Source organism: Mauremys mutica, chromosome 2 (assembly GCF_020497125.1).
Source record: "Mauremys mutica isolate MM-2020 ecotype Southern chromosome 2, ASM2049712v1, whole genome shotgun sequence".
Lineage (NCBI taxonomy): Eukaryota > Metazoa > Chordata > Testudines > Geoemydidae > Mauremys > Mauremys mutica.
In genome coordinates, this window is record NC_059073.1 from 62,666,121 (window position 1) to 62,686,815 (window position 20,695).

General features: G+C 42.1%; 1 protein-coding gene across 1 annotated transcript in view; it reads left to right on the top strand.

Annotated features, from left to right (window-relative positions):
- The first annotated feature begins 2,095 nt into the window (after positions 1-2,095).
- CPA6 (carboxypeptidase A6) overlaps positions 2,096-20,695 on the top strand; it is a 117,846-nt gene continuing 99,246 nt past the window's right edge. The window contains exon 1 of the mRNA XM_045003053.1: positions 2,096-2,211. Coding sequence (XP_044858988.1) covers positions 2,096-2,211 — 116 coding nt within the window. The remainder of the gene's footprint in view (positions 2,212-20,695) is intronic.

Consider the following 20,695-nt stretch of genomic DNA (forward strand, 5'->3'; position numbering starts at 1 on the left):
GCTGAGAGGTAAGAGAACACACGCAAATTCACTGCTGCTAAAACTGTTGAAAACAGAAGAGTTACAGCAGAAATGAATCTGAGCCTTTGTGCAGGAGCTAGGATACTGTTTTGTTACAGTCGGCTCAATGGATGAACACTGGTAAATGCACAAAAGGGAATAATCCTGCATTGGCAAAGAGATGGACTAGATGACCTAATCGGTCTTTTTCATCTCTAACTTCTATCATATGATTAGCCTCGGATTTAGTGCCACCCTGGAAGGACACAAAGGAAAATGTTAACTTGCCTTTCAATCACCGAGCACAAAGTGTGCACGATTTAATACAATTCTTTTCAAAAAGTTCCCCCTTTCCCAATGAAACATTAACAGGAATTGAACAGCGTTTCTCTCATGTACAAATCTTGACTGGTTTTATTATTTAGCCCCTATAGCTCTTACTGACCTCAGAGCTGTGGGGAGTCAGTATTTTTGAAGCACTTTGTGATCCCTTTAATATTTCTATACTGACTTGCATAAAGACACACGGTCAATTTGTTACATTTCAGAATGAACTTTTTACCTAATATTTTTGCAAGGAACCTCTGAGATTTCTATAAATGAAAAAGATTTGAGGGGAAAATATTTCTCTTTTTTCTTTGCTTGTGCTGTACATTTGATAGCCCTGTGTGTACAGTTTCCACTGAATTTCCCGTTTGCGTGGGTCTTTCAAACATCAACAAAGGAGAAAAAAACAGTTCAAAGCATAGGAAAGTGTAATGGTAAAGATTTGGCTGGGGGACTCGAGGACTAAAACTATTTAAAAACTGGCTATGCTCTATTAATTTTATTACTGTAGTTTCTCTCCTGGACTCCAGCACCTTTCAAGTCCAGGTGTTCGGTAGCACTTACAACTATGCAATGCATCTTTCTCTCTCCTTCACCACTTCTCATCACCTTTCTCCACTATTGACATTTTATGGACGTTTCTTTGATCCAACTCCCCTCCAGGACTAACGAGCTCTTGAAATAATCTCCAGCAATGACACTTATCGCGTGTTAACCGTCTCTCTCTTTTACCGGCCAAGAGTTGCTGGATTCGTTTGTGCCGGCCCCAGCCCGCCGAGTAAGGTGTGGGGAGCCGGCAGTCAGGCATGCCCGGTTATCAAACACGTGGTATTGCCGAAAGTAAGTGTACGGTTCGGCTCTGTCCCGGAGTAACAGAACCCCGGGGCGATTTATTTTAGGCTGGTGCTTTGACAGGCTAGGCACAGAATAAAAGCAGGGCTGGTGGCTTTCCCGGTTGCTTTAACAAAGCAGATCATGTTGTTCCTTGACCGAAATGCCAAATGCTTTTGCTCACCGCCGGAAAGAGGCTCTTGTCCCAGCAACGTTTTGAAATGCCACCGTGCCTACAGGAGCTTTGCAAAGCATGTGCCCGGGGATTAACCCTGCCTGGCCCAGGCGGCAGCAGCGCCCAGGCGTGCCCCGCACGAGGCAGCGCCAGTGAAAGTGTCAAATGCCAGGGTCAGCTTGTGCCACGGGAAGGCGCCTTTCCCCGGTACCTGCTGGCGGCGGTGGGACACGAGCTCCATCGGCGGCACCACCCCGACTGGAGGCCGTTTAGATCTGTGGAGGGAGGGAGCCCCCGGCCCACGCACAGTCACATCCCCGGGGGAGGCTGTCAGCGGGGGACACCGGGTGCAGCTGTTCGCCCGCGCACCAGCCCCCGGCCATCGCCCACCCCCGGCCGCAGCCCTCCCTCTCGCTCTGCCCGCCCCCCCCCCAGCTGTGGCTGCGCATCCTCCCCGTGGAGGTCGGACTCCAGCGGCATATTGGGGCCGCTCACACGGGCGGGCGCCTGCCAAGCTCACCCGTGCCTGGTGCCCCTCTCCTGTCCCAGCCACAGCCCGACGCGGCTCCTGCCGCCGACAGGCAACCTCCTACCCGCAACTTTCTTCTTCAGCTTAGCTACCGGTGCAGAACAGCGACACCTCCCTCCCGCCCAGGAGATCGGCGCGGGCTGCTGCTTTGTGTGCACGGGAGCTGCCAGCCACCTGGAGACGGCGCGGCTGCGGCAGCGGGGCGCTTAACTGCATCCCTGGTTCCCCGCACCATGAACCTCCCCGTGACTCCCACTGGCCGGAGAGCTGCTCTTCTGCCGCTTTGTCTGCTCGTCCTAAAGACCTGGGTGCCAGTGCACAGCTACCTCTACAACAACCGCTATGCCGGGTAAGTCCGCTTCTAGCTCTCCTTGCACTGCTGTTTGCACTGGGATGGATGAGCTCCTGGACTTGTCCTTAAAGGTTAGGGTGGTCGGTTAAACACCCCTACTTACTAAAACCACCACCGCCACCCACAAAATACTCAGATCGCCTTCTTCTTTCTCCCCTGAGATCCAGCTATGCTAGCGGTAGGAACCTGGCTATTCCCCTCTTCCCTCCTCCCCCCCCCCGCATTAACTTTTTGGCTTACACTGGGTCTTAAATGCATTATGCTCTAGTTCTCTCTTTGGTAATAACACACACACACACACAGTAATACTTAAATATGAAGGATGCTACCTCCAAAGCAGTAGGATTGCACAAATATGACCAGTCTATTTAGAAACAAGAACTTTCCTTTTACACAAAGGATTTAAAAAAGGAGGCTGCATTTTTATTCTAAACCAATGGAAGTTTGCATTTCTTGTAAAAGTGAATATAGATGTTTTCTGAAACTCATTGAAATGGTTAGGAGAAAGTTAAATAATCTTACTGAATGCAAAAAAATATCAAATCCAAAACATCCAGGGAAAATGATTAATTTTTCTATAACAGATTTTGGTGATATTTTTACATTATTTAATATTAGATCTTTGCTCATTTAAGAGTAATCTCTGTGTTAGAAAGGGGACAGTATGGTCTACATATCAGTGAAAGACTGTATAACATCATTGGGCCCTGGGTGTTCTTACTATGCTAGACTTTTCAGTAAGGGGATAGATAGATAGACAGACAGACAGACTTTTTGTAGAATAGATCTTTATTAAGTATTTAACCAAAATAATGTTATCATCAATAGATATGGTAACATCATCCATTTCTATCCAAAGACAGGGTGATTGCTAAACATAGGAACCACTAGAAGCAAAATGGTGTATTTTCAACAGATAGTATAAAATTCATTAAAACTGATCTGCAAATTTCTTAATCAGCACAAGTAACCCTGGAAGTAAGAACTGTATTACCACTTTTATTTTATTAAAACAGTCAGATTAGGCACATTAATTCCACTGCTGAAACCACATTCACTGAAGTTTAAAAGCTGTACCCTAGACTCCAGGGAATGGCTGGCTATGGGAACTGGTAATGTGATATGAAGCCTTTCACCTCTAGGTCACCAGTAGTGACAGAAAGTACTTAACATGTGACAGCTGTTTTGCTGTCTCAGGCCAATTGTCCCTGGGGTACAGGCATCAAAAAACAAGCATTCTTGTTGGCAGTATCGAGAGGGATGGACAGGGAGACGGAATTCCCCTCTGACACCAGGATCCTACAATAAGCTGTGTGTGGGTGCCGGGTTCCACCCACATGGAGCTCACTGAAGGATTTATGGCTCTCTGTGGCCTCAGCCATAGAGGTGATTGTCTTTACATTATGGCTGTACTGCATTTGTTTGAAGATAACTAGAGAGGAGCTCAGTTTCCCAGTGCTGTGAATGTGGCACCTTTCATGAGCACCAGTTGCATATATTATAATATATTGAAAATGTCTGTCTATATCTTCTAGGCTTAAATGAGACAGTCAAGTTGAAACTTAGTCAATTAAAAGAGAAAGTTGTAGTTTCAGGCAAGCAAGTCAATTGATAAGTCAAATAATGTCAATTAGCTTTCTATTATTTCTTTATCATAATCAAATATTGTCAGATATTCCAGCGAGAATGCCCTCATGTAGGCAGTGCGCCTTTCTGAGTATATCATGGCACCATTCTTTCATTTTTTAGAAGTTAAAAAAATGTGAAAAACAAAAAAATGGAGTTAAAATAATTCAGTTAAGTAAGTTGTGTTTTTCAATTAGGCATAAGTATCTCCCTAAGCTAAGCCTATTGAAGACCACAAGTCTTATTGTTATTGTTCAAATAAATTAGTGCTTTAAACTATTTGACCATTTTTACATTACTTGATGAATATTTGACTGGTCAGTTAACCAAATATTTTTGGAATGGTGAGATGCCCAACCCTAGCTCCCTCTGCTAATTGTTGTGGTTTCACAAGCACATTTTCTTAAGTGTTTTTTTTCCCCTTTTTTACTTCTTCTCCTGGTGCTTTCTGAAAGACTCACACAAACAACTATCTGCATCATATGGCCCCTATGCTGCAAACTACTTTACACAGCAAGACCCAGGAATATGGTGCTTCATACAGAAGTCAGCCCAATACTGATAAGCTTGCAGGATCTGGGTGTACGCAACAAACACTGTGAAATTTCCTAGTCACAAAGTGCTGTCAAATGCACAGGCAAAACAAACTAGAAAAATCATTTTCCCCCTCTTTCATTTATACTAGTCATAGGTGTTACTTGTGACAATAGTAAGTTTAAAAAAAAAGTCAGACAAATACGATTTTTCAAATTGAAAAGATCCCTTCAAGATGCCAGGTATCTCTTGCACTTCTGAAGCCTGTCTCAACAGGTCTTGGTCCTGGGCAGAATCGCTTTATTTCACTATAATCTGGAGTTCAGAAAAGATCAAACAGCTATACAGAATTGCAACAATTGAGCAAGTGTGACTATCATTACTGAACTTGTTGGCAGACAGAGAAAACAAGAGGCCAGGGAGTAGTGAAGTGCTCTTAAGAACAACAATCAAGAAAGGGACACAGTTTTTCTCTGATCACTGTAAAAAGAGATGCTGCCACCCCCAGCACCTCACTTTCTTTTAAAGAAATTTATCAATCTAAAGTATTCAGGCACCTATAGTATCCTGTCGTCATTGCAGTATCTAGGTGATAGGCACAGCTTTAAATGTAACAAATCCATAATTGGGGCTTGAGGATAAAAACCCTCTTTTTAAAAATAAAAAGACTTAGTTTGAGGCAGGAGCACTGGTGCTGCTCTGGGGATGGCTGTAACAGAACTCAAAGCAGCACCAAGAGGCAGGAAGGCAATTGCAGATGTTCAAGTGGGACTCTGACCTATAGCTGCTGATATGCTCATGTGCTCCTTTTCCTAACACCTTCAAAGATGTCAGGGGAAACAGGCAGGGAGGGAACAGAATGGAGTTGCAGACAGGTGTAGGAGAGAAGCAGCTGTTGCTGCCAAAGAACAGAAGGACGTTCTAATAGCCACTGCCACTTGGGAAAAGAATCAGCTCCTGTCAGTGGGTAACCCCCCATACACATTTTTTTCCTCTTTCCTTTTCAATTATCCTATAATTTTTCCCTATCAATATTGATTTTCATTCAGAAAGCAATTTTCAGGGAATCCTACATCCTTTTATTTCGCACCAAAGAAGCCTACAGTTGCCAAAGTGAGAGCAGACACCTGTATGAGCACACATCAGAACCTGTCCTGAAATCCTACTGCAGGCAAAACTCCCACTGAAATCAGTGGGAGTTTTCCTGGTCTCAGTTCTGCAGGAGCAGGCCTGTAATGAACAGAATTCTGAAGACAGTTAAGCCTGGTCCTGCAATCCTCATTCTGGCAAATTTATTCTTGACTTCAGTAGGAGTTTTGCCAAAGTAAAGGGTTTCACTCAGCATAACTGAGTGCAAGGGTCTGAGTTTGATCTCACATTGGTGTTACACTAGTGTGACTCCATTGATTTCAATGGAGTTCCTCCTAATTTATCCTGGTGCAAATCAGATCAGAAGCAGGGCTTAAGTATGCAGAGTTCTCAAAGGAAGCATCACCAAAGACGACTCTATAAGTACTTTGTCCCTCACTCCAAAGATCCCAAAGCACCTGAGGAGATGTGAGCTTTAGGACTCAAAATGAAAAGCACCTCAGATCAGGCAGCAGAGCTCACTAAAATGGAGGGGGGATAATATGTTCCATTCATTCTAATATATACACCTTCTGAGTTTGCCAAACAAGGAGGAAGGCAGGCAACCTTGCTGCATTTTGTTAAACTGAAAACCAGACATTTTGCGCCATCTGACAGCAACAAAATTGCCTGAGCAGTTGGGGTGGGGTATGGCCGAGGCTGACATACAGTAGCAGGCATGGTGGAAACACGTGATGCTCGTTTCTGAAGCATAAGTAAGGGGCCACTGCTGAACACATTGCTTTTGCCAGTGTCTTCCCTCAACACATTGAATGATTTGAGGAACCAGGATCCTCTGGAGGGCATAGTGAGAAACTGACCCCAGTAGTACATTTATTTAAAGGAATATTGTATTGTGAAGTTATTCAGCACTACTGCATACTGTTGCACTGCGTTGCACTTCCAAAGAAGAATAGCACATGTGCTGATAATGTCTTCCAGTATTGTTTTTCTAAAGCTTCTAGAACACTTGAAGGACTAATGTCACTTTTAATGGAGGCATGACAAAAATAGAATAATCTGTCACATCAAAACATTTTTCTTCTGTGTACTATATCCTAAAAATGGCTTTACAAAGTGAAATATTGACATAAAAGCTAAGGCTTGCACACTGTACATATGGTTTGTAATAGTAAAGTTATTCTGCAGCAGCAGCGTTTGCAGTTTGCTATACCAAAACTTCGAGACATTACAAACAGCTCACAGCACTTTAATAATACAGTCAGCGGTGCCACACAAATGTCTCAGAAAGAAGGGCAAACTAGTGTGTCTTCGGCTTTGATTTAGAGGAGAATTGGACAGCACTAATGACCAGAGTGGTCCCTGGGTGTTAAACGGCTGAAGTAACAACTAGGTAGCAGGGCACATTTCAGATACAAGACAATACAACAGTTTAGTACAGAGCAGGGGTAGATAACCTATGGCACAGGTGCCAAAGGCGGCACACGAGCTGATTTTCAGTGGCACTCACACTGCCTGGGTCCTGGCCACCAGTCCGGGGGGCTCTGCATTTTAATTTAATTTTAAATAAAGTGTCTTAAACATTTTAAAAACCTTATTTACTTTACATACAACAATAGTTTAGTTATATATTATAGACTTAGAGAAAGAGACCTCCTAAAAATGTTAAAATGTATTACTGGCATGCGGAACCTTAAATTAGAGTGAATAAATGAAGACTTGGCACACCACTTCTGAAAGGTTGCCGACCCCTGGTACAGAGGAAGTCTTTGTGTTGTGCACACATTGTGTGGAGTAGGTAGAGTGCCTACTAAAATTGTGTACCAGAGATGGGATTTCAAATGTATACATCATGGCTACTTCATTTTTCTCCCCCAAAGCATTAAAGACACAAATCTACTTTAAAAACAAAACAAATAAACTATTCCCCTCCCACTTAAGTTAACAGAAGAGTCCCATCTTTTCCATAAGAATAGGATAGAGCCCTAACCTCCGTATACAAGAGGGGAGGAATACTGGAGATGCAGGTGAGAAACATCCACTTTTTAGAAGCCCTGATGACCAAATGTCATTTATTGATTTACTAGAATGGACAAACACCTATGAAACTTGCCACCAGGCACTAGTGTAATACGAGAAGAATGTGCAAGATCATAACCCTAGAAAAGTTACTCCTGTGTAGGAATGGGGGAGTCCAGGACAACACCCAAGCCTGCTTTACACTTAATCCATAGCTCTGAGCACCGTAGGAATGCTAACCCCCTATGTAAACACAGCTAAGTCGATAGGATAATGCTTCCATCAACCTAGCTATCGTCGCTCGAGCAGGCAGTGTTCCTACAGTGATGGAAAAATCCCTTCCATCTGGGTAGGCTGCATCTGTACAATGGGATTATGTCAGCTTTACCACAGCATTGTAGCTATGCCAGGAAAGTCCCCATAGTCTAGACAGGATCACAGTCCAGATGTGTGGGATTCTTGGGTAAGAGGAGGTAGGTAGGGCTTGCAGTAGGAAACAACTGCAGGGGGCACACTGCACAGCTAGTGTCTGCCCTTCTCTTGCCCTTACATTACAGAGACCAAGCGCTCTGACCTTAGAGGAGCAGATTTTTATATAGATTGAGTGCCTTGTCCGAGTTCTCTCTGAGGCTGGGAAAGGCAGAAGTGATTGCCTGTGGACACCATTTTGGATCATGCAAGGAAGAGGGAGAGTGCTCCTAACTATCACCTCACAGAGAACCCCCTGGTGTTTGGAATGCAGCTTTGTAGATTACAATCAATAGAAACCCAGTAATAAGGACATGTTTAAACTACAGGCGCTATAATGGTATAGCTACAGCACCATAGCTATGCCATTGGAACCCCATAGAGTAGACACAGACTACAGCGACAGAAGAGCTTCTTCTGTTTCAGTAGGAATTCCACCTCACCAAGCTATGGTAGCTGGGACAACGGAAGCATTCTTCCATCAATCTAGCTGCTGTATCTACACCAGGGGCTAGGGCAGCAAAGCTTCAGTGCTCAGGGGTGTGGATTTTTCACAGCCCTAAGCACTAAAGCTACATTGACCTAAGTTTTAAAGTGTAAACCAGGCCTAATTAGTACCAGTACTACTACTGCACCTTTACATGCTAGGAGTCTTTCTAGCAGTTTACAGATAGGGACGCAGTGCTGTGAAATAATTCAAGATGGAGGATCATAAAGAATGAGAAACTAACTCTGTGCTCTCTCTAACTCTGTGACACATTTGTTCTTTGACATTTTTCCTAATCTAAAGACAGTTATCTATGCTGAAAGTACGTTAGCTTCTGTGTATGAAAAAATAGTTCTTTGAATCTGACACACATTGCTCACATGAATGGCACCAGTTCAGATGGCCAGAATATGCTCGGGTTTCCAATCAAAAACAAAACATGAGACAAAAACATATTCTTGTAAGCCTGACTAGGTAAGGCCCTGACAACTAGTCCCAGTTTTCAAGGATAAATTGTCACATTATATGTGATCAAGGCAAGCAAGATTCAGCATTTTAAATGGTTCATCCTATTAGTGATAACATCTACCAGCTTTCAGGTTTATCTAAAGTTACTGAAATATTGGTAGATAAATTGCTAAATGATCAGAGTCTGTTAAAAAAGGACAAAGAATTGTACGAACTGGGGGGAGTACAGGCATGTTACCAGGATGACCCACTTTGGCAGCACCACTGCAGAAGAAATAATTATCAAGATATACGCTGTGATTAATAGTTCATCCATCCTGTTTGGAAACATGACTTGTTCAGAGACAAAAAACAGCTCAAGCTTCAGAGAAACAAGGAAAGAATTTTTAAAATTCACTGTTGTAAAAAGGACTTTACTGCTTGCAAAGATACCTAAATAAATGGCCACACTAAAAGAGGGTAGTTTTTAAAACTTATCAAATTGCAAGTATGGTATTTATCTTTAGACTATGTGCAGTAAAGTACCAGATGTTACACAAGGAATGTCAGAGCAAGACAGGTCCATAATGCCCAAGAGGAACAGTCAAATGCTCACTTTTAGTAGAGTTTTCTTGCTTGTAAAAACAAGAAACTTTGCATTAAATACAATAAACACCAGCAGATACATTCAAGACTTGCTTTCCTATAGCCTGTGGGGTTTTTAGTTCTTTGAAGCTTTCTTTTCATTATTGCTAACATTGCATAGAGAAAAAAAATGTCTGAGAAAGAGTTTGTGATGGAACCTTTAAAAATTGTCAGCATTCTTAGCTTTTAATAGCCCCAACTGACAGGAGTGTGGCCCATTGGATAGAGTACTGGACTGGGAGTTAAGAAACCAGAGTTCTCTTCCTAGCTATACCACTAATTTGTGTGAACCTGGTCAAGTCACTTCACTTTCCATTTTGGAAATGGAAGCACAGGGAACAGTACACTTTTCCTTTAACGTGGAAAGCTGAAAAAACATCACTGTATAAAAGCTAATGTTATCACTACATAATTGGGTTGTTTTTATGCATACTGTAGTTTTTTTGACAGTTTATATATCTGATGCATCCAACGAAGTGGGTATTCACCCACGAAAGCTCATGCTCCAATACGTCTGTTAGTCTATAAGGTGCCACAGGACTCTTTGCTGCTTTTACAGATCCAGACTAACACGGCTACCCCTCTGATACTTTATATATCTGGAGTATCTAGAAGGTAAAGTCTGTTTTTCCTTGAAATTTTGAATCAGGGTAATTTGTTTAGGGACATAATAGGGAAGAAGGTCCTTTGACAGAAGACTGGACTAGACCGTTTAATAGATCTCTGCAGCTCTAATTTTTGTACTTCAGTGCAATCCCAGATCATACAACCATTAACAATTTGTACCAATCCTACCAAACGTACACTAGTGTATGCATGTTATCTGGGCCTCTGCACTTTTATGTATTGAAATGATTGCACATGGAAATAAATTCATGGGCCTATGTTAACTGGCCATTCAAATAAATTCATGGAGTTTATTATTAATAGAATTTTGCTTTAGCACCTAACCTAATAATGAAAATAAGCACCACTGCTTTATGCCTGGTTTTGACATTGTGTAATGTATTGCTACATGTTATTCTTTAGTGGAAAGTCATCTACTGCACACTTTCTCCCAAATATTCACTTTATAGTTTTCTAAATCATTCCTTTAGCCATGTGGGAGGCAGCTGTCCTCCGATGGGACAAATTCTGCAGCAACCTTCAAGTTTAATATTAATCACAGCTTTGTGTAATATAAATACTATAAGAGAACCTGAACAATTGTCTTTGTGTGAAATGTCCTCCCCCTCTTAAGGTTTAGACAAGTCAAATATGGCCAAATAAGATTTAACCCAGTTTACCATAAATCCACACACCATATACACACTGCATCATTTCATGTTAGGCAGGGAACAAACACATGGAAGGTGCTATTTGTAAGATCAGCTAGGAAACCGGCAACAGTGGTAGTGAAACTGAACATGCTGCTTGAGGACAGATCTTTTGGCAAATAACATCTCATTGATGGAATGTAGTTTCCCTCATAGTGATTTGCATCAATAATTATTTCACAGAAAGCTTCTGCTCATTTTCTCAGTTGTCATTTTCAAAGGACCTTGCTCTCAGTTTAGTGGCTAGGCAGGTGGTAAGCTGAGATTACAGCCTGCCGTGAAAAAGATGCTCATTTTATTGTTACCCATTCAGTCAGTCACCACCCCATTTGTTTGCCTCATCCATCTCCCATCTTGTTGTAAACTTAAATTGTAAGTCTCTTTGGCATATTTCTGTATTACTACTATGTGTTTGATCAGAGTATTGCACTACTGGGATTCGTTCCTTTATGTCCCCTACAAATAAAAGTAAATCATATTCAACCCTAATGATGGTTATTTTGGACAAAAGAGGTAGGCCGATTAATGACAATGTTTTGCCTAAGACGACAAACTTATTAATACCAATTATTTCAATTTTGGATTTTGTTTTTAAAGTGGGATGGAAGACAACAAATACTATGCAAAAATCTCTTTATAATTGTCTAATCAGTTTGTTTAAAGACCCAGCAGCCATCTCTACAAGGACCTTACTACAAGAGAGGGAGAGAGAGAGAAACCAAACTGTATCTGAAATAAGTTAGTGGTTTCCATCCTGTGGCTAGTAGACTAATATTTGCACTGAGCTTGGTAGTCTTAGCAGAGATACTAAGATGATTTGAATGGACATGGATGGGATTCAAACAGCTGGGATGTGATTACACTTTGTGCTGGCACCTCTCTGAAGCTACAGTATCAGTCTCCAGAATCTCGGCTTTCTTTTGCACAAAAAGTAGGTCTTTAGCTGTTATGGTTGTGAAGAAAATGTGTACCAAGTGTAACCGATGCAGAGGTGAATCAGCAGAGAGCCAGGAACAATAGCGCTGAGAGCAGTAAAATGCCTGTTCATCTCAAGGAAGTGTTAGCTCAGATGCCCAGTGCTGTTAGTTAACAAATGTTGACATTTAACTTATTTCAATACCCATGAGAAAGGGGGTCACTGATCTACACAATCTACTGTGAACAAGGTCTCATTTTGGTGCTACAAATGGATGGTGTTAAGAGGATATTGCCATTTAATTTTGGGGAGGGAAAAGAACCTGGCCCCAGAAAAGTAGTAGAGCCATCGGCTTATTTCAAGCCCCACTGAAGGGGAGCCAAGCCATACACGTGATCATATTTTAAATGACTGTACTTTGAGGGGTATTTTGTTTTGGCACCTCACATGTGCGGGCTTTATTTTGTGGACAGAGCTTAGAAGAGCTCCATCGCCTTCTCTCCCCTCCCCACAAATCTGCCCCTTTAGACATGGAAACTGAATTACTTCTAAACCAAGTCAGGGTTTTGGCATAGTGGCAGAAGTGTGGGAGAAAGTAGTTCTATCGTTGCCTACACTGGACTTGCTCTATGGATCACCGAAGACATCAGGTACGAAGATAATGAATCTAGCACCACCTCAGAGGGTGTGTGTATATGTGGATTTTTGTCATAAGAGGGTATATTTTAAACCTTCCAAATTGTAAGCTAAAACATATCCAAGAGCAACTTGCATACAGAAAGTTAAAATGTATAGCTGTTAGGAACTGGGACATAGGCGGTCTGGCCTAGTGGTCTGAGCAGGAATCAGGTCTAGGGGGCAAAGCATGCATCCAGGTCAGGGAAGGGGTCAGAGCCAGAGTCAACTGCCAAATACTAGAGCCAGGGAGTACAGCCAGAGTCAGGATCAGGAATTGAAGCTGAGGATCAGAGGTGGGGTCAGATACCAAATGCCAGAGCCAAAGGTGGAGCTGGAGTCGGAGGCAGAAATCGGAGGCAGGGATCAGAGCCAGTATTGGTAGACGATGGTCAGGAGCAAGGTGAAAGGGAAGGAACTGGAGGAAGGTGAAGATCAGGAGCAAGGTGGGAGCTAGGAGTGAGGAGCTGGCCAGGAGTGAAGCAGGAACAAGGTTGGATAAGGATTGCAGAAGGCAGGCAAGAACTAGGTCCAATGTGGCAGTAGCAGGAAGTTTGCACAGTTGTTTGAACACCACTTCTGTGTACTCTCCTCACTGTCTGCTGTGCCTGCTGACTGGCTCCAGAAGAGCCAGCCTCTGACATCTATGACTTCCATCCCTCTGAGTTTTTGGAACCCCCTTTCAGTCCTAATCTCAACTTTAATTTTCAAAATACAAATATATTGTTTCACCAGCTGGAATACTAGTAGGACAACCTGGGCACAATGCAGATATGGAAGGGGAGCTTTACCAGTGAAATCAGAATCAGGCCCTACATGTAGAAAATTTCTTAGTAATTTCTTTAAGTAAACTCATGAATATCACATCTGCTTAAACTCAGACTATTATCGCTTGACACTGCAAGTACTTTTGTCTTATGAAAAGGTTTAAAACAAAAAACAACGACCGGCCATTATGATCTGGCTGCTTGTTTGTTTGGTTTGGGTTCTTTTAAAGTGAAAGACTAAGGACATGTATTATGTTGTAACTTTCCAACACCTATTAGATGCAGTCCTACAGTCCTCACTCCAATAAAACACTATTGAATACATGGACTTTTTCTTGTGTAAGACCCACAGAGCTAGTTTGTGCAAGTTCTTTTCATGTAGGATATCCATTGACATAAATGGGAATTCATGCAGAACCCCTACAGAATCAGGGTCAAAGACAACAAAGCTTCCAGAAATGGATTACGGCTAAAAAGAGTAAAGGACATCTAGAACCTAGTGTTTTAGTCTTATTCTCAGAAGAGTTTTTTAAAAGTTATTTTCCCTTCAAGCTTCTAATTTTGCTGTTTATTCAGGTAGAATGAAAAGCTTTATTGACTTATTCTTTGTTTCTTGCCACTTCTGGAAAAAACCACAGAAATATTGTTTTTCTAGTAGAGAAAATGCAGATATGGATTCAAAAATGTGAATTACTTAGAGGCACACTAGCTCAGCAAATTCAGGATCTGTCAGTTGGCCATAATCATGAATGTCCATCCAAAGGCTATAAAATTCTCCAGTCAATGGGACTGGTATGCATTTTAATTTAGCCTGTGACCATGGTTACTCACCCTCACCACATAGCTATATGAATATAAAAAATCTGGCCACAGCGGCAAACTTTATTAGACCAAATCAGAAAATTTCACAGATACCATGCTGCAAATAACTCCCTATAAATTAAGCAATACTGGTAATAGACATCAATCCACTGAAGCCCAGACACCATTTGAAGTAGAATGTGTGTCACTTCAGAGCATTTTTCATTTTACCCAAAAAAAAAAAAATCAAGGATTTTTGCAACCTTAAGTATACACGTTTAAAAAAAATTAGATCAGAAACATTTTGATGAACATGGTAGCACACAAACTGTGGCAAGTTGTTAATGCCTCAGTGTATTACATTCCTTTTCCTCCCTGGGAGAAGAATTAGAGAACTCAGAAGCAAAGATTCAGTACGTGGCAGAGAGTCTTACAGCCGTAAGACATCTGGTTCTTTGGCAGCCTTCACAGGCTTTTGTCTTGTCAGCTCTAAATTAGCCGTTTGAATCTGCCATATGCTTTAATTGCTGATGGGCCCTCTGGACTGCCATGTGCTGCTGGTTGCCATTGCTTTAAACATTTACCTATTAGTCTTATCCAAAATGAGAGAGGTTTTCTGCAAAGGCAGAGTCATATCTTCTGGCCAGAACATTTCCTGCTTCCCCCCGCTCCCCACAAAACATAATAACCAGAGATGGGCAAGTTAAATGGTAAATAATTATGATCCAGAATACTGTATTTCCAAATATCAATGAAAAAGTATTAATCTTGCAGATATTTGAGCAGAGCTTTCAAAACAATGGTTAGAGGGAAATTTCACAAATGCACAAGAGCATTCTAGCCAGTCAGATACTGAATTTAACTTCTCAGTCACATGGCTCACTTAGGCCAAAATTTGTCTCTAATTTTACATGTCCAGCTTGATTTTGAGGAGTACTGAATTATCTGAAGCCATCTGGTGCTCAGCAACTCTGAAAATTAGGCCCTAAGTGTCAAGCTGGGCCACCAAAAACCAGAGACCACTTTTAAATATTTTGACCCAAGTCATTCTGCAGTAGTTCTTTACTTGTTTGGGGGGTAGATAGAAACAAGTTGGTGTGTTTAGAGGGGGGGGGAAATCGCATAATTTCTTCCCTGATATCTTTATATTATCGATTACACACAAACAAAAAATGCATTATCCTGTAGTCTTTTACCTGACTGAATGTTTCCAGCCATCATTAGAATACCAGCTCCTCTGAATACAAATATCCAAACACAGTTATTCACCCATCCACAAGAGCCACTGACCTTGTATTTTCTTTTGTTGCACTTCATCTTCATCTGAAGATGGATCTTCAGAATTAAAGTGCACAGGCTGAGGCACAAATGAGTCTCCAGACCACAGCTGCCAATTTTCACGCAGTAAATAAGCACCCTGACTTTCACATTAAGCCAAAAATCAAGCTAATCCCATTTCAAAACAAGGCAATCCCTAAGAACCCCAACACTCTATGTGACTAGATCCTCCTAGCGCGTACTCTGGGACTGTGGTGGGCCTGCTGTGCACCCCTGACTCTCTCCCCTCTTTGCCCCAGCTTGTCCCTGGCCTCTGCTTCCCCCCACCCCCGTCCCTGCTTGCAGGAGCCGATCAAAATAAAGAAGCAACAAGAGACAACAAGCTACAAGCCAAACAAGCAACAAGCCAAAAACTAGCCAACAAGCAACTCACAAGCCAATTAAGCCAAAAACAAATCCAATTTCTGTGGTTTTTTCCCACAGGTTTGGCATGTCTGCTCCAGACTCTACAAAGTCATTCAGTGCAATCCCAGTCATTTTAGCTCAATCACAACTACATACTAATATAATGCTGACATTTAAAATTAAACGTATGTGTGACTCAGATATAACCAACACAAGTCCCAACAAATGAAAAGAATCATACTAGAAGGGACAGAATCATTGAAAAACTCTTCAGTTTTTTAATTGTTAAATACTTAACTAAAACAAAAAACAAAAAATTAGGGACACAGAAGGTTAAACTAAAAATCTACATCCTTAACTATAGGGAATTTTCTTTTCTCTTAGAGATCCTTATAAGTTATATTCTGTACTAGTCATCTCATTAAAATATTTTGAGATGTTAAAGGAAAATACTCCATCAGATTCATTGGCATTCACTCCGAACTGTAACAATTCACATACGATTTTAATGTAAAGCTGACAACGCATATTTCATTCATTTGAGTATGTTCAGACTTTCTTAGCATTCAGATTTCACCACTTCTATTTGTTAACCCAGTTCTCTATGAACAAAACAGCTGCCAACTAGAACTCATCAAAAACTTGCACTCAAAATTTTAGGAAAAATGTCTTTCCCACAAAATGGAACTTTCTGTGAGGAGATTTTATCAGTTTTCCATTCAGAAAAGAATTCAGTTTTCAAAAGCTGAAGAGATTACAAATATTTAAAAACAAATAAAAAAACCACAAAAGAACAACAAATATTGACAAAACATTTTTTTTGTTTTCACTGAAAATAAAATACATTTCCTGACTAGTTATAAGACAAACCAGAGTGTGCCTCAATTATGAGGTAAAACTGTACTTCCCTGAAAATAGGAAGACTGTTTGTAGGTTGTGCTTGTCAGGAATCAGTGAGAAAATAGCTTTTCACAAACAATTCCAGATAGAGTATCTTTAGATAGAGACTGGCTAACCTAATGAGGCAGGCTTTAAACTAGATTTGACAGGGGCAGGAGACAAAAGCCCATAGGTAAGTAAAAAACAGAGACCCGAAGGGCAGAATCTGGGGGTGCATGGGCAATCATAGCAGAGACAAAGGAGAGACAAGAGAAACTATAGAGGGGAAAGCAAATCATTATCTTAGAGTCTATACTAATGCAAGAAGTATGGGGAATAAACAGGAAGAACTAGAAATACTAGTGAATATACAAAACTGTGACATAGTTGGCTCAGAGATTTGGTGGGATAATACACATAACTGGAATATTGGTATAGAAGGGTACAGCTTGCTTAGGAAGGCCAAGCAGGGAAAAAGGGGAGGAGGTGTTGCCTTGTATATCAAAGATTTATATACTTGGACTGAGGTTGAGATGGAAATAGGAGGCAGACCAGTTGAAAGTTTCTGGGTAAGGATAAAAGGGGTAAAAAGGTAATGTCATGGTAGGGGTCTATTGTAGACCACCAGGAAGAAGAGGTGGATGTGGCTTTTTTTTAAAAGCAACTAATAAAAGCATCAAAAGCACAGTACTAGCTGGTGATGGTGGACTTCCACTACCCAGACATCTGTTGGGAAAATAATACAGCAGAGCACAGATTTTCCAACAATGGAATGTATTGGAGACAAATTTTTATTTCAGAAGGCAGCTAGGAGTGAGGTTGTTCTAGATTTGATTTTGACAAATACGGAGAAACTGGTTGAGAATTTGAAAGTGGAAGGCAGCTTGTGTGAAAGTGATATGAAATGATGAGTTCATGATTCTAAGGAATGGTAGGAGGGAAAACAGCAGAATAATGATAATGGATTTCAAGAAGGCAGACTTTAGCAAACTCAGGGAATTGGTAGGTAAGATCCCATGGAAACAAGTCTAAGGAGAAAAACAGTTTGAGAGAGTTGGCAGTTTTTCACAAAGAGACATTATTAAGGGCACAAGAGCAAAATATCTCACTGCATATGAAAGATAGGAAGTATGGCAAGAGACCACTGTATCTTAACCAGGAGATCTTCAACAACCTGGAACTCAAAAAGTGTCATACAAAAATGGAAAGTAGATCAAATTATGAAGAATGAATATAAAAAACAAACACAAGCACGTAGGGACAAAATTAGAAAGGCCAAGGCACAAAACAAGATTAACTAGCTAAAGACATAAAGGGTAACAAGAAAACATTTTACAAATACATTAGAAGCAAGAGGAAGACTATGGAGAGGATAGGCCCATTACTCAATCGGGGGGAAAGGCAATAACAGAAAATATGGAAATGGCAGAAGTGCTAAATGCCATTTTTGCTTCAGTTTTCACCAAAAAGGTTAGTAGAGCTCAGACATCTAACATAGTGAATGCCAGTGAAAATGAGGTAGGATCAGAGACTAAAATAGGGAAAGAACACATTAAAAATTATTTAGATAAGTTAGCTGCCTTCAAGTCACCATGGCCTGATGAAATGAATCCTAGAATACTCAAGGAACTGACTGAGGAGATATCTGAGTCATTCACGATTATCTTTGAAAACTTATAGAGGATGGGAGAGATTCCAGAGGACTGGAAGAGGGGAAATATAGTGCCAATCTATAAAAAGGAGAGTAAGGACAACCGAGGGAATAATAGACCAGTCAGCTTAACTTCAGTACCAGGAAAGATAATGAAGCATATAATCAAGCAATCAATTTGCAAGCACCTAGGACAGGGATCGGCAACCTTCAGCATGTGGCACACCAGGGTAAGCCCCCTGGTGGGCCGGGCCTGTTTGTTTACCTACTGCATCTGCAAGTTCAGCTGATCGCGGCTCCCACTGGCTGCAGTTCACCACTCCAGGCCAATGGGGGCTGCGGGAAGCGGTGCAGGCCGCGGGATGTGCCGTGGCTTCTCACAGCCCCCATTGGCCTGGAGTGGCAAACCACAGCCAGTAGGAGCTGCAATTGGCCAAACCTGCAGATGCAGCAGGTAAACAAACTGGCCTGGCCCACCAGGGGGTTTACCCTGCCGGGCTGCATGCCAAAGGTTGCCAATCCCTGACCTAGGAGATAAAAAGATAAGTAACAATCAATATGGGTTTGTCAAGAACAAATCATGTCAAACATACCTAATAACTTTCTTTGACAGAGTAACAAGCCTTGTGGATAGCAGGGAAGCGGTAGATGTGGTATATCCTGACTTTAGTAAGGCTTTTGATACTGTCCCACATGACCTTCTCAGAAACAAATTAAGGAAATACAACCTAAATGGAGCTACTATAAGGTGGGTGCATAACTGGTTAGAAAATCGTTCCCAGAAAGTAGTTACCAGTGGTTCACAGTTAAGCTGGAAAGGTGTATCAAGTGGGGTCTGACAGCGATTGGTCATGGGTCTGGTTCTGTTCAATATCTTCATAAGTGATTTAGATAATGGCATAGGAAGTACACTTATAAAGTTTGCAGATGATACCTCAAAGCTGGGAGGTGCTTACAAGTGCTTTGGAGGATAGGATTAAAATTCAAAATCATCTGAACAAACTGGAGAAATTGTCTGTATAGGATGAAATTCAATAAGGACAAATGCAAAGTACTCCACTTAGGAAGGAACAATCAGTTGCACACATACAAAATGGGAACTGACTACCTAGGACGGAGTACTGCAGAAGGGGATCTGGGGGTCATAGTGGATCATAAGCTAAATCTGAGTCAACAGTGTAACACTGTTGAAAAAAAAAAACCCACAAACCACCAAATATCATTCTGGGATGTATTAGCAGGACTGTTGTAAGCAAAACATGAGAAGTAATTCTTCCACTCTACTCTGCACTGATAAGGCCTCAGTTGGAGTATTGTGTCCAGTTCTGGGTGCCACCTTTCAGGAAAGATGTGGCCAAATTGGAGAAAATCCAGAGAAAAGCAACAAAAATGATTAAAGGTTTAGAAAGCATGAGCTATGAGGAAAGATTGAAAAAATTGGATTTGTTTAGTCTGGAGAAGAGAAGACTGAGGAGGGACATGATAACAGTTTTTAAATACATAAAAGGTTGTTACAAAGAGGAGGGTGAAAAATTGTTCTCCTTAACCTTTTAGGCTAGGACAACAAGCAATGGGCTTAAAGTGCAGCATGGGAGGTTTAGGTTGGACATGAGGAAAAACTTCCTAACTGTCAGGGTAGTTAAGCACTGGAACAAATTGCCTAGGGAGGTTGTGGAATCTTTATCATTGGAGGTTTTCAAGAACAGGTTAGACAAACACCTGTCAGGAATGGTCCAGTTCAGGCCTGCACAACTCGTAAAGCGGCAGGGGCCACATTACTCCAAAGAAAACAGCCGAGGGCTGAAATCTCCCGGCCCCACAGAAACACCCCGCCCCAGGGCCGTCCAGCCCTGCAGAAACAAACCCTCCTTCCCCAGCGCCGCCCCACCAAAACAGCTGTGGGCCAAAAAGGAAGGTTGGGGGTGGGGAGGTGATACTTTATTTTAAATCAAGATACCAGCTGAAGAGGTAGCTGGGAGCCCTCAGGGGCAAATTAAAGGGCTCGGGGCTCCGGTGGCTGGGGGAACCCGGCAGGGCCGGCTCTAGGTTTTTTGCTGCCCCAAGCAAAAAAAAATTTGGCTGCCCCCCGTCCCAGCCCTGGGATCCCCCCTGTACCCCCCCTGCTGCCCCAATCCTGGGCTCTCCCCCCACTGACCCACACCCCCTGCCACCCCAGCGCTGGGCTTCCCCCTTTCCTCCCCACCAGTGCCCTCCCCCCACCCTGCTGCTGCCCCAGCCCTGGGCTACCCCCCCACCACCAGTGCCTCCCACACACACACACACCTCCTGCCTCCCCAGCCCTGGGTCACTGGTAACGCTCCCAGGGCAGGTCATTCAGCAGGAATTTTGGATGTGCACAAAACACAGACAGGATTGGTTCCCATATGGTTACAGAGCTGCAGTAAAGTGGAACAATTTTCAGCTTGTGTGATTGGAGGATATCTGGATGCATAAATGAGGAAAAGTTGAGGTGCCTTT